The sequence below is a fragment of the Merops nubicus genome, unplaced genomic scaffold (genome assembly GCF_000691845.1).
Source record: "Merops nubicus isolate BGI_N331 unplaced genomic scaffold, ASM69184v1 scaffold5627, whole genome shotgun sequence".
Taxonomy (NCBI): Eukaryota; Metazoa; Chordata; class Aves; order Coraciiformes; family Meropidae; genus Merops; species Merops nubicus.
Window position 1 is genome coordinate 1,047 of NW_008619453.1, and position 13,594 is coordinate 14,640.

The following is a 13,594-nucleotide window of genomic DNA, read 5'->3' on the forward strand; positions in this document are numbered from 1 at the left end:
CCATTAGGTTGTTACATCCACTTTTGGCCAAGGGTTTGGACCACTTTACGGGTAAAAAGCTTCATATCCCATATTCATAACTCCTGAATAGGCTTAAATCCTTTCCCTTCTTTTTGAGTTGGAAGAAATCTAACCAAATACTTGTATTTGTCTTCACCTTTCCCCTTTTCTCTTTATTCTTTTGCTATGACTGAAGACAACTGGTACTTCACTACGTCTTCAACATGAGTTCTACTCCATGCTAGTAGAAGGATCAGATAGGAAGATGTTTGCCACTACAGTTCTGTGATCAAACTAATTATATCAATTGTTTTTGCAGATGTGCTCTATACTGGGACAGCTGATGGGAAGATTATCAAAATTGAAGATGGGGAAGTGCACACAGTAGCCAGAATTGGCCATGGTCCTTGTGGTGAGTGACAGCTTCTGAACATAATGCACCTGGAAAAGCCTAGGTCAGGGCTTGTGTTGATTAAACTGGTGTTCTGTCTGAATTGGTCATGCACGTGTATATATTCTTCTGTAGAGATTTGTAACAGAAATATTAATATATCTGTACAAATTAGGTGTGAGTGGAAATGTGTGTTTAAGCACAGGAAGGAACAGCAGAACAAAGGGCCAAAAGAATGGGAATAGGGGCTCTTGATAACAGAGGACACTGTTGCCAGCAATAAAATTTAGGAATGCAGGATTTTTATGTCATGACTACAAGGCCTGCTGCATGGGTGACTTGGTAGAAGATCCTGCACCTTAACACTGAGAGGAAGATGGGGTTGAAGTGCATCACAAGTAACATTGCTTTTCCTATTAGTCCATCTAGAAAAAGCACGTATCCTAAACAAGAAAAAAAAGGGCATCAACTTGGCTTAGTATTTGTGGAAGTTGTAGTCAGCAATATTCTGAGGTGAAGGGCCACCACATAAAAACTGAGGGCTTGTAAACAAGTGTGAGTGAATGAATTTTGAGATAACATGTGAGTGGGAAAGACTGACTTATTTAGAAATATTTGTAAATAAATATCACCTTCCCCATCTACAGAGCTTTCCCTTGAATTTTGTTGTACTAATTTTTTCTTCCTCTGTTTGTAAGTACAGTGGGGGTTTATGGTGGCTGCACCTGCTTTAGAGGAGATTTTCCATTGGCCATGATATTCCTATATTCTTACCACTAAATTGGAGATACTTGTTGAATTCCACATGTATTTCAGAACCACTTCCTTGCTTCATTTAATGAGATTTCTGGAAACAAGTGAAAAAAACTGGTAGTGACTTGTGTATTAACAGAACCATTTCTATGGGGTAGCTTAACATTGGGATCTCAGTACTGTCCAGGGAGTCTGAGGAGCCTGGCTAGAGTGCACTGGGACTGTGGGTGGTTTTGTTTACAGTAACAGTGTAGAAGATTACATGAAGTTCTGCAGCCCTGTGCTGGCTACCAGTTAGAAATGATGGACAGGAACTGTTGCTGTCTTAGGTGGTTCACATTGACACATTTGTGGCTTTAGCTGTGTGATTTCACGTCGGTATTGACATGGTCAGGCCCTGGACTGATTTGGAAGCACTGTCTTGGCTGCCTAATAGGTTGGACAGTCTTGGCACTGACATCCAACAAAGTCTGCTGCCAGCTGATAGGAAGCTGGACTTCCAGCTGCTGCTTAGGCATGAATGTGGATTGGGATGGATGTGAAGAATCACCTTTCCACTGCTCATTTCCATTGGACTTGTTCACCTTGGGAGTGGTGAGAAGATTATGCTGCCTTATTTCTTTAGGACCAAAGACATAGTGAGGAGCCTGGGCTTCCATCTTGCCCTCCCTTGGGTTGGAGAAGGAATTTGAAAGGCTGCAACTGACTGCCTTTTCCAGAAGTTTCTCCTGTTGATTTTTCAAACTACAGATTCTAGTGCTTCTGAATGTCTAAGGTCTTCATGACTCCAGTAGACAAATTTTTCAGATTTGCAGCATTCCCCTTTCTCTGAAGTCTTCAATGTTTGTGTGTCAAGAAACTGGCTGTTTCATGACAGTGTTAGACCTTCCTAGAAAAACAGTTCCGAGATGTGCATGTATTTTTGTTTTCTTTTGAAAGGAAAAAGAAACCTGCAGTAAAAGTGTTTCTTTCTGAGAGGCAGCATTTAGTTATATTTTCTGACGTTCAGCCCTACTTGGACCAGCTGTTAGCTAGCTATCAGTCTGGAAAATTTATACCATTATCTCCAGGCTGGTGAAAATGTGGAGGTAGCTGGTTCACTCACACCTAGGAAAGTAAGAATAACTGAGAATCATAGAAAGTTTTGGGTTGGAAGGGGTCTTTAAAGGTCATCTAGTCCAACCCCCCTGCAGGAAGCGGGGATATCTTTAGGTCAAGTTGCTACTTCTCTACTGAGTGTGTGTGGTGCTGGCTGTAGAGTTTTGTTAAGCTGCAGTTTGACCTATTTAGGTAGCCTGAATGCCTTGTATTTATGTCTATTTAGAAAACCATTTTTAAATTGTTTCCCAAGGAACCCGTGAAGATGAGCCAACGTGTGGAAGACCACTCGGTATCAGAGTGGGGCCAAATAACACACTCTTTGTGGCAGATGCTTATTATGGAATCTACGAAGTTAATCCTGGTACAGGTATGACTTTTCTGTTCAGAAGTTCTCTTCCAGTGACAAATCTGGGCTTCATTTGCAGTTTTGCCAGACACTGCAGGCAAAACAATGTCTGCCTCCTTTGTAAAGTGGTTTAGAGCTGTCAGGATGAAATATGCCGGGTAAGAACTTGGTATTTATTTTCTTGTAGCAGTCACTTCCTCTCTCTCGTCTGTCCAGCTGGATCAGAGTTATCAGTGGCTTTTCTTCTGGTGAGATATGCTTTTGGTTGTCAAAATTGGTACCTCAGGACCCATGAATAAAGCTCTGTGTGGCTGTTTCTGTTTTCATAAAGGGGAAAAATAAATACAGCTGTTACATAAACTTTTTGTCATGTATGCTGTGCTTTTGTTTCTGCCTTGATCTCAGTGTGTGGCAGTGAAGAGCTCTTAACTTTCTGTAACCCCAATCTATGGAGAGTGAAGAAAGATGTATTTTGGTGCAGCTGAAGATCAAGTGGCCTCTTTCTGCTGAGAAAGGCGCTGTTGTGTTGTGCCCTTTACTGTATGTCCCTGAGCCAGACTGCAGTTGTAGGAGCTGTGCTGTCAGAAGGGTTGGTTTTTCTGAAAGCTTATGGCTCCAGATTGGCTTCAGGTAGGGAGGGGGAGTCTAGACAAATGCTGGTGAGAGGTGGCTGATGGCAGACAGCTGCCATAGCTCAGTCCTGGCAAAGCCATGCAAATAAACAAACCCAAACCCTGTGCCCAAAGATGACTTAGTTAATTTTTTAGAGATTTGACCTTGACTTGCCTGGTAACATCTGTGGGGGCTGAATGTGCAGAACAGTTTAGTGAACTTGCTGATGTTTTAATGTTTAGAAAGTACTGCTCTTTGTTGCTACAGAGTTATGGGAAAAGAGGGAGTAGGGATTGATTTGCCTGCATCCTTCTGCAGGGCTGGGACCTGAATTTGCACTTGGTTTTATATGAGCTTCAGAAAATGAGAACTCTGGCACTTAGCACTAAGGAGCATCACCCACTGTTTCAGTTTTTCTGAAGAGGATTTTCTCCTAGTCATTCATGTTTGGTATTAAGTTGTTCCATTACAGCCCAAAACCTTATTACTTAACAGAGGCACAAATGGAAAAATAAGTGCCTGCTAATTTAATGCTAGTATTAAACTCATTTCCAAGGCAGGACTTATAAAAGCTCATATTGTGTCTTTTTTTTTATCCTTGAAAAATAATTAAGTGCCTGCTAATTTAATGTTAGTATTAAACTCATTTCCAAGGCAGGACTCATTGTGTCTTTTTTTTTTTATCCTTCTTTTTGTAACCAGGTGAAACAAAAGTGCTTGTGTCAACCAAAACACCAGTTGAAGGTCAGAAGTTGTCATTTGTGAACGACCTCACGGTGACCCGGGATGGGAGGAAGATCTACTTCACTGCCTCCAGCAGCAAGTGGCAAAGACGGGCAGGACTTATAAAAGCTCATATTGTGTCTTTTTTTTTATCCTTTTTGTAACCAGGTGAAACAAAAGTGCTTGTGTCAACCAAAACACCAGTTGAAGGTCAGAAGTTGTCATTTGTGAACGACCTCACGGTGACCCGGGATGGGAGGAAGATCTACTTCACTGACTCCAGCAGCAAGTGGCAAAGACGAGACTACCTGCTCTTGGTTATGGAGGGCACAGATGATGGGCGGCAAGTATCTCTGCCAGAAGGCATTGAACTTCTGCTAAACTCAGCTGTACGAGTGGACTTCACCACTTTTTCACTTTTTCTCTATAAAAAACTACCTGTGCAAATGTTGCACTGACCAGGAGGGGGTGAGAGAATGTGTGGATGTTGCTAATGAGACCCACAGTGAAATATATGGTATTCCTCTTTTTCCTTCAAGAAGACTTGCATGGAACATATATTTTAAAAGGGAAGGTGTTAGTGTTACATTCAGCCTCAATCCTTCATGAATGTTGCTAATCTTAAGCAGCTTAGTATTTTTCTCCTGTGTTCATAAACAAATGTTTTCTGGCTATTCAGCCTTTTTAATTTAAGTGAAGCACATGTGAGAGAAGGTAGAATCCCTGGAGAATGAAACAAAGATCAATAAATATTTGTCTTCTCTCAAAACCATATACAATGCTTTCTTTTTAGCCTGCTTGAATATGATACAGTAACAAAAGAAGTGAAAGTCTTAATGGTGGGGCTGAGGTTTCCCAATGGTGTCCAGCTCTCTCCTGCAGAAGACTTTGTCCTGGTGCAGGAGTTAACCATGGCTAGAATCAGGAGGTGAGTGTGACTTTGAAATTATTACTACTCTCTGTTTAGAGATTGTTTAAATAAATGAATTACAAAAGCAACTCTGCACTCTATTCATGCCTAGTTATCAATGGCAAAGGTAGCCTTCCTCAATATGTAATTTTTTTCTTTCACTGTAAACATCTAGACTGCATGATCTTGCCATCATGGGCTCCATGAGCACAGTGGGCTAAGCTGATGTTTTCTAAGGAGAGGAGTGTGGCTGTGCATATTTCACTGTGCCAGCATCAGGAAATGAGTAATTTTTCTTTTAAGTGAATTCCTGTTGAGACTTTTATTACTTAGACTGCTTGAGTTAAGATGTCCTAATCCTACTATCTATAACTTTCAGGTATTATGTGTCTGGGCTGATGAAAGGTGGAGCAGATATGTTTGTTGAGAATATGCCTGGTTTTCCAGATAATATCAGGTTAAGCAGCTCTGGAGGATATTGGGTAGCTATGTCAGCTCTCCGGCCCAATCCTGGATTTTCTATGTTGGATTTCTTGTCTGAAAAACCATGGATTAAAAAGATGATATTTAAGGTAAAAAAAAAAAAAAAAAGATTTTTAAAAACTCATCTATAGTATAGGAATGGAAGTGATCAATATTTGTTTCTCCTGTTTCTGCCTCTTCACAGGAAGATTCTTTTTTTAAGTTTTATAGTGCTGTGGTTAAAACTGTTGTGGTTGTTCCCAGGAAGAACAGTCCTTATATATATTCATAGCTAGTTAAACTAACATTTGCTTCTCTGAGTAGCAGGTACACATGTATTAAAGTTGCCTTCCATCTTGATCTCAGGAAAGAAAAAGAGCCTATCTCTGCCCTAGCTGTGCGGCAACACAGGATCTACATTTGGATATGTGAAGACTTCACCTTTGTACCTGAAGTACCTAAACTACTTATTGGCAGGTGTCCAGAGAGCATTTGGGAAGTCTGACCTACTCTGACTACCCTAGGGATCCTAGGAGACCATGTGTATGTTGTGTATGCTGCTAGGTGATACTTTGCTCTGACGCAGTATGGCTGTTGTTATGTCACACTCCCCTTTAGGATGAGGACGAGCAAGAATGATGTGTTTTGTAAGGGATATCTGATGCTAAAGGAATGGCATGGTGCTTTTTAGATAATAGAGACTTGAAAATGCTTCTGTTCTCAAAAAGAAAAATCAACAAGCAGTGTTAAGCATGGAAGTGCTATTTCAGCTAAACAAGCTCTATGCTGTCCATGTAGAACCTGTTGTCTCTCCTGGTGCAGTGCAGGAACCTTCACAAACTGATGTTATGGGGAGCAGTGATGTTATCTGCTGCTTGGCATCAACTGCACCAGAACAAGCTGATGTCTCCTGCGTGGACATCCTTTCAGCCTAGTGCAGGAGTAGAGGATGCTTCTGCTGGTCTTTTTTGTCTTTTTTTTTTACGTTGGCTTTTCAGGTGTTAATGTGTTAAGCCTGTGTAATAGTGTTTACTCAGAACGTGTGCCTCTGTTCTTAGCTGCTTCTTCCAAAGAGTGTGGAATGGTCTTTGACTGTATACGTGTCTGAGATCTAATAGTGGAGAAAAAAAGTCTTTTGTTGTTAATTTTGTGTTTTTCTTTTTCTTTCAGTTGCTGAGTCAGGAAACTGTGACAAAGCTTGTGCCGAAATACAGCCTCGTTATTGAACTCAGTGAGACAGGATCCTACAGGAGAAGCTTTCATGATCCCAATGGAGTGACAGTGGCGTATGTTAGCGAGGCACATGAGCACAATGGATATCTTTACCTGGGCTCCTTCCGGTCTCCCTTTATTTGCAGACTTAATCTTCAGGATGTTTAACTGTCCATCCATGATCAAGTGCCACTGTCCTGTAATCCTCTAGAGGTACAAAGGAAGTATGTGCTCGAGGCAACGTGTGATCAAGGACAGAAAGTCTGTTAATGTGCAGCAGGACTGTTCTCTTGCCATAGGAAGATGTACAGCTTGCTGTACTTGTCCTGTTCCTTGGTTTGGCTGCTCTTGCTTTGGAGTTGGCATGCATAATTATTAATATCTGAGAAGTGTGGTGGGGCATCTTCATATGGTTATGTGGTCCCTAAAGAAAATCCTTTGCTTTTCCACAGCCACTCCTGTTTGGAGTCATCTTAAACAGAAATCATGTCACCTTTAATGCAACTGTATTGCTTCTTACACTGGAAGGATTTGTGATGTATGGAATTTAATTGTGTATGATTTGGGTTGAAAAGGGCATCTCATGTGCTTATTTCTGTTGTAGAAACTCCTGTTTAGGAGTGGTGATAGTGCATGTTCTAATGTCATACCATGGTGCTGTGGCAGAGGCAGCAATATCCAGAACATGCCTAGAAATCTAGTTACACCATTTGGGTTTCTTCAATTCCAGCCTGTGTAATCAACATCAGACACTACAATTAACTGTTAATCAAAATGCAAAATCAAATTTGATCCTTATCTGTGGACTCCTGTGTTTCTTTATAGCATTGTACACAGATGATGAATGAAAATTGCATTTTCTATGTTATTAAAGGCTAGTTCCAGTGGGTTTTAAAAAGGTCACTTGTAGTATTTCCTCTGTGTTTACCAGGTCCTGTAAGTCTTTTACTCATTTTTTAAGTGGCCATTGCTGAGATACGTGGGAGGAAAGAGGGACAGTTGCAGGAATCCTCTTCAGTATGCTGGCAGTGATCTGGAGGAAGGTTGATGTCTGAAGAGGAATGTGGACTGAAAGAGGTCCTGTAAAACCTAGTAAGAGTGGATGAAGAAGTCTTTGAGAAAAATTTTGGAATGTGTTAGTAGCTCATGGATGCTTTCTGACATCTCCAGAGGAAATGTTTTCCTTCCTCTGTTAACAGATACTCTGCTTGGTAAATCCAGAGAATGCTTTTCTGTCAACTGCTAGAAAGGGAAGGCTGTGTTGATACACTTTATTTAAAAGGTTTTGCATCTTGAAGAACTAAAGGGGTTACTTCAGCAGCTGTGTGATTTGGTGGGTTGATTCGTGCTTTGGGGTTGAAGACTTTGCTGCTCTCTCTTTTTCTGCCACTGGGTGATAGTCAAACATAAACTTACACTATTGCTCAAGTTCCTCAGCTCTGAAAAGGGAATAATGAAGATTTGCTTGCTATGCAATGAAAAGCACCAGTGATGGGGAAGATGATGTTAAAAATGTCATCTGCTTTCACTGGCCTTCTGCACTTCTCTTTATTAATGGAGGGTGATACAAGTTAAAGTGATTATTTCCTGCCAGTGCTTCTGCTACATTGTATTGTGTTACTACAGCACTGCAGCAGTCTTGTGGCAAGTAGCTCATGGTTGCTGGCTCAGGCTGACTTGTTCCTGTGCAGGCCAGGAGCTGTGGTGGTTATGGGATTTGGGAGGGGGCTCAATAAGAGGCAAAAGAAGCTTAATAAATGTGTTGCTGCAAGCAACCTTTGGTCCAGCTGAGCCCTATTGGAATAGTTTGTGGACAAAGATGGAGTGATACTGAGATCTAAGTTTGAAAGGCTGGAGAGGTGGGACTGGCCAGGGGGAAGACAGACTTATTCCTGTGGGAACTCTGAAGAAGGGCTGAGAATGGGATGTGCTTGAAATGTCTCCTTCTGTGAAAACACAGAACAGGGCAGGGTGTTTAAACAGCAGCTATTTGTCCCATTCTGGTGGGATGTGAAAGCTGAACTTGATGAGATCTTAAATTGGGATTGCAGAAGCAAGTCTTGTGGGTTTTGTTTCATGCTGATGCTTTGGTAGCCCTGGGACAAGCATGGCTTTGCCTGTTGTTGCAGTTTGATTCATTTGCCAAATTATCTGAGTGACTTCTGCTCTTTTTTGTAGTAGACCTCCACTCCTTTGGCATGCCGAATGTGATGGCTTTTATGTGACTAATTCCATTTTAAGACACTGCCCCTGAAGTTATGAAGTGGGAAAGAAAGTAAGTTGTGCTGCTGATGCTCAAGAGGGATAAGACATGTGAAAACTTGTATCTTGGGCGTTTTTCAGTTCTGATCCTTTTTCTGCTCTTCCACCCCCTCACTCCTTTCTGGTCACTGGTAGAGGCTAACTTAGTACACTGATGATCTTATGGTCCCACCAAAAAGTTCTTCAAGCTGTTTTTAGTTCTCTGTAAGCTCTGTAGCAAGTACAGCAGACCCAGAGGTTTGAAGACTAGAAATGGTTAATCATGGCAGAACTGAAGCACAAAAGCAGCTTTTCATAACCTGAAGATAGCTAATGCCCTTGTTCAGTGGGGCTGTTGCCTTCTGAGCTATTCTCTTAATCTCTGATAGCAGGGAGAGTTGTTCTGCCAAGTGCCACAGTTGGGAAAGCAGGCTGGACACTATTGAGGTGTTGGAGCTGTCTGTCTGCACAAGAGTCTTGCTAGTGGGAGAAATTTGCCTATAAAATCCAGAAAGTCAGTGGTGAAGGCTAGTGCTGTAGCATGGAAGAAGCTGGCACTTGAGTTCTTTGCTGGCCTTGGTGTCTCATAGGAGTTCAGTCACTGCTTCTCCTTTCCAGCTGATGTGTGGGTTCTTTGCTGATCAGTCCTCTCCAGCTGTGAAGAGTGGCCCACTGGAAATGACTTGAGGCAGACAGAAGGCAGGCTCTGCACTGAGGGCAGGAGGTGAATTCTGGGAGCAGAATTCCACAGAAGGGCGAGTCGATGGCATGTTACAGTTTCAGATGGATAGTGACATGCCTGCCCTGAGCAACAGGGAAAGCTGGAACAAGTCAGTCTTGGAGAAAAAAACCTCAGCTGTGACTTCTCTGTTGATGGTATCAGTGGAGGAATGTGACACCTTGGCAGCCCCGAGGCTGGCTTTTCTATGGAGGGGACACATCACCCCTCTGGCAGAAGCAAGAGCATCTACAGCAGCATCCAAAGATCTTGTCAGGGCAAGATTGTTTTTTGGTGGCAGGAGAAAGGGGCTGTGGTTGCCAAAGAAGGGAGGAAACACTCTCTGCACAACTCCCAGAGGAGCCCAAGGGTGCTTACTATGTCTTACCCAAGGTCCTTTTTATGACAAACTGTATAGCGTGTGGGAGAACAGAGCCCTGTCTTCTGAAGAGCTTGGGGAAATCTCTGCTTTACTGTAAAACCCTGCAGTAAAAACAGCCTAAGGAAAAGGAACTGAGCTGGAGTACACCACAGGTGTGCATTTGAAAGATGTTTTGTTTTGTCTTGGTGGAACAGATATTTCTGCAGGGCACAAATATCAAGAAGATTTTGCTGTAGTTGTTTAAAATTCTACTCCAGAGCTGACTGCCAAGTCCTCTTTCTGGAGCAAACTTCTATAGTAGAGCTGGTGGAAGATAACTCAGGTATGCCAAAGATTGGTATCTCAGTGTAAGCTGAGGAAAGTGATTACAAAGCTTTGGCATAAATCTGATTCCTTTTACATCTGAGTCAGCTTTGTGGCAGTAACCTTTGCAGATGAGGCAATAACCTCCTAAGCCTCTGGGTCTCCCTGCTCAGTGATCACAACAGAGATCTGATGATGCTGACACTTGGACCTTCTTATCTGGCTTGCTTAGAAAACAGTGCTGTGAAAGAATAAGCACATGGGGCAGCTAATTTTTGCTGCTTTGTTTGAGGTAGGAACTGAAAAACTTAGCAGTAACTGTGTGGTGTTAGCACATACCATTTGTGGGTTTTTTTGTTTAGTTGATTGGTTGGGTTTTTTTTCCCTCCCAGCCAGCAGAATTCACATCTCTTTATCTGCTGTGAGTTAAACCTTGTCTTGGTTCTGTGCAGCTACGTGCATGACTCTGCCAGCTGTCAGTGGGTCCTGGAAGTCACTTAGGTTGTAAAATTGGGTGCAACTGGTATAGAAAGCCTTTCCATTCCAGGTCCTTAGTATTCTGCTGCTGATGGGAAGAGAGTCTAAAGTGGGAAGTCTGTCAGACAGCAATGTTTTTTATTTTGGTGGCAGGCAGTTTGTTTTCTATGCAATTTAAGAAGTGTGAGAAGAAGTAATGGCATAGTAAAGCTTCTGAGCAAATGCAGATCTCCATCTGAGGATCACTGGCCACTGTGAAGCTCTGGTGAAACTCAAGCTGGGTTGGTTTGAGTAGGATTGTGGGGATAAAGGCCTCCTCAAGTGTGCAGCCAGTCTCTCCATGTGGCAGACTGTTAGCCTCATCTGAACAAGGAGCTCCCTAAGTATCCTTGTAAGCAGATAAGCCAAGGAAGCATGTCATGCACTGGTGCCAGTAATTCAGCATACTGGAGGGAAGTCTGAAGCTGAAGGAAGCCACTCCTTTGACTTGTTTGTACCCCTTCTGCATGAACCCATACCTCTGAAGCACCAGCTTTGGTTCTCCCAGAAGCTCTCAATGTCACTGCTAGGATTGTTCTTTTTCTCCCACGTCTGGGGCTTGCAGGAATAGCTTTCCTTTCTCTCCTTGTGCTCTAGTTCTTTACTAGAAATATTTGATTTTATTTAATTACTCTTCTAGTCTACAGTAGACATCAGAGCCTTAGCAAGCTCTGCAAGGGCACGAACTCCCTGGAGTGAGCTGGTAAGCTGTTAACCTTGCTGTAAATTCTAAGGAAGACGTAGAGGGCAGAGACATTGGCATTTGGACTGCTGCATGTCATTATGATGAAATGGTACTTAGCTGCAGTTCTTTGCATCAGTATCCTCCTGCTGCAGGACTCTAATTGCCCAAATCCTTCCTGAGTGAAGTGCTCTGGAGTGGTACAAAGAGCTCCATTGACTTCAGCTCTGCTCCTTTCTTTGGTGCTCATGAGAACTGTTATCTACTTGGGGGTGTGATGGATGCTGCTATTCCAGTGTGCCTGTCTTACTGTAATGTTACAGGAAACACTTTGCTGTAGCTGTAACTGTGAGGCTGATGTGTCTTTCTCAGAAGGTGCCTGTCTCCTTTGCCACTATTGGTTGCAGTGAGCTCACCTGTGTTGCAGTAAATGCTGGTGACAGAGGTACATGAAAGATGCTTCCAACCAAGCCTGTTTGGATAGGCCTGAACCATCACGTTGCATTTTCCTTGAGAGAGCAGGAAGAGCATGTTTGGTTTGTGAGCCAGTGTGATGCCAGGTTCCCCTGGCTTTAACTTTTGCTCCTCTGACAAATGGAGTATTGACTTGGTGAGGAGACCAGGACAAAGCCCAGGGGCTCTAAGGGTCACACAGGGTGTTCTGCTGTGTGCTTACTGCCTATGTGAATATCCCCAAACCTAACCTGGTTGTGTGCTGCCTTCTTGCCCCCATAATGGCAGGTGGAAAGGCCGATGACATGTTACAGAGCACCAGGCTGGCCTGCTGGCTGAAGGAAGAAATGTTGATCTGTCTGGCCTGTTCTGCACCCAGGCTGTCTTGAGCTGACAGCCTGGTTGGAAGCCCTTGGCACTGTGTGGAGCACCCAGCTGAAGTGGAAGAGGGACTGAGAGCATTGCTAAGCCCACTGAGATTTGGAGAGCAGGTCTTTGTGATCCCTCTTGCCCTCTTACAAACTTACCTGTGGCTTGGTTTTCCAGCTTTGTGAGCAACTCAAGGTACCATAGTTGGCTTTATTTTTTCTTGCCTTTGGCATCAGGCTGTCAGTGGTGGCTTGTGTGATAAATGAAAGCAGCACCACACTGCTTCCATCCGTGGCCCTTCCGGAGGAATCTTTTGAGCACTGTGTTTGTTTGGTTTTTTTTTTTAGCTAAGAAAGTGCTGCCCTCAAAGATAAGATGCAGCACAACTGTCTCTCCAGCAATGGATGATGAATTTGAGCTGCTGCTGGGCCACCAGCACAATTGATGTTTCTGAAGCAGAACTTGAGACTTGCCCAGCCTGCAGAGCTTTACTTCAGGATTACCTGGAGCAGAGACCTCAGCTATGCTGTTAAATCCATCTGTCTTAAGATCCCTGGACCTTGGTGTAGAGTCTTTCACCAGCCTTTCTTGACTGAATGGTTGTTACAAAGGCTGAAAATGGGGTGTCACTGCTAGTAGGAGTTAGATTATTGCTGCAGAAATGCAACTACTATCACAAGAAAAGGGGTGTTTGTGTGAAGGTGTTCTTCAAAGCTTATGGCCCTATCCATTTAAAAGTGCTGGTCTGTGTATGACTGAAGATGGCCTTAGGTTTTATTGCTTTTTTTAAGGGAGCAGTTACCTAAATCCTTGCAAATAAGGGCCTTGGTCCACTGTAAGCAATAATCTGCCCATGCATGAAGAGTGAAGGCTGAAGGAATGGTAGATGCCCACCTGGAGAAGACCATCATTCTACTAAACGAATATAAACTGTGGTCAGCTAGAGACTGAATGTTTTACATTAACCTGAAGGAAACTACCTTGTTTAACCTCAACAAAAATATGCTTTGGGAGTGATTTGGTTTATTCATCTTGGCATTTGCAGTGATAGTATAGATGTCACACATTCCTGACAGATACATCTAACTTTTGAGTCTCCAGTGCTAGAGAGAGACCTTTTTTTTTGGAGGGGGGAGTAGGGGTGGGGCAGGGGGGTAGCCCCAGCAACCTACCCCATTGCTGTGAAGGTTTCCCCTGTTGTAGTCACATGTGCTGTGGCTGCATGAAGGCCATCCCAGAATAAAGTCAGTTCTATAGGGCTTCCTGGGTGTGTTCACACTGCGTGGAAGTTCAGCCAGAGTGTGGATGGCTGTCTACTAAATGAATGACAACATTCTCTCATCTGCAGTTTAGTTTTTGAAAAAACAGGTACACAACTGGATAGCAATAAATTCAGTCAACACAGGTTTCTTCATCGCTT

The 13,594-nt window shown here is 43.0% G+C and overlaps 1 protein-coding gene across 1 annotated transcript; it reads left to right on the forward strand.

Moving 5' to 3' along the window:
- Positions 1-319: 319 nt before the first annotated feature.
- Positions 320-6,895, forward strand: APMAP (adipocyte plasma membrane associated protein; the record flags this gene model as incomplete). Its single annotated transcript, XM_008943781.1, has 6 exons — positions 320-412; positions 2,496-2,612; positions 4,095-4,269; positions 4,720-4,854; positions 5,216-5,408; positions 6,469-6,895. Coding segments are annotated over 6 exons (923 nt in total), but the record flags the coding sequence as incomplete, so codon positions are not given.
- Positions 6,896-13,594: the final 6,699 nt, after the last annotated feature.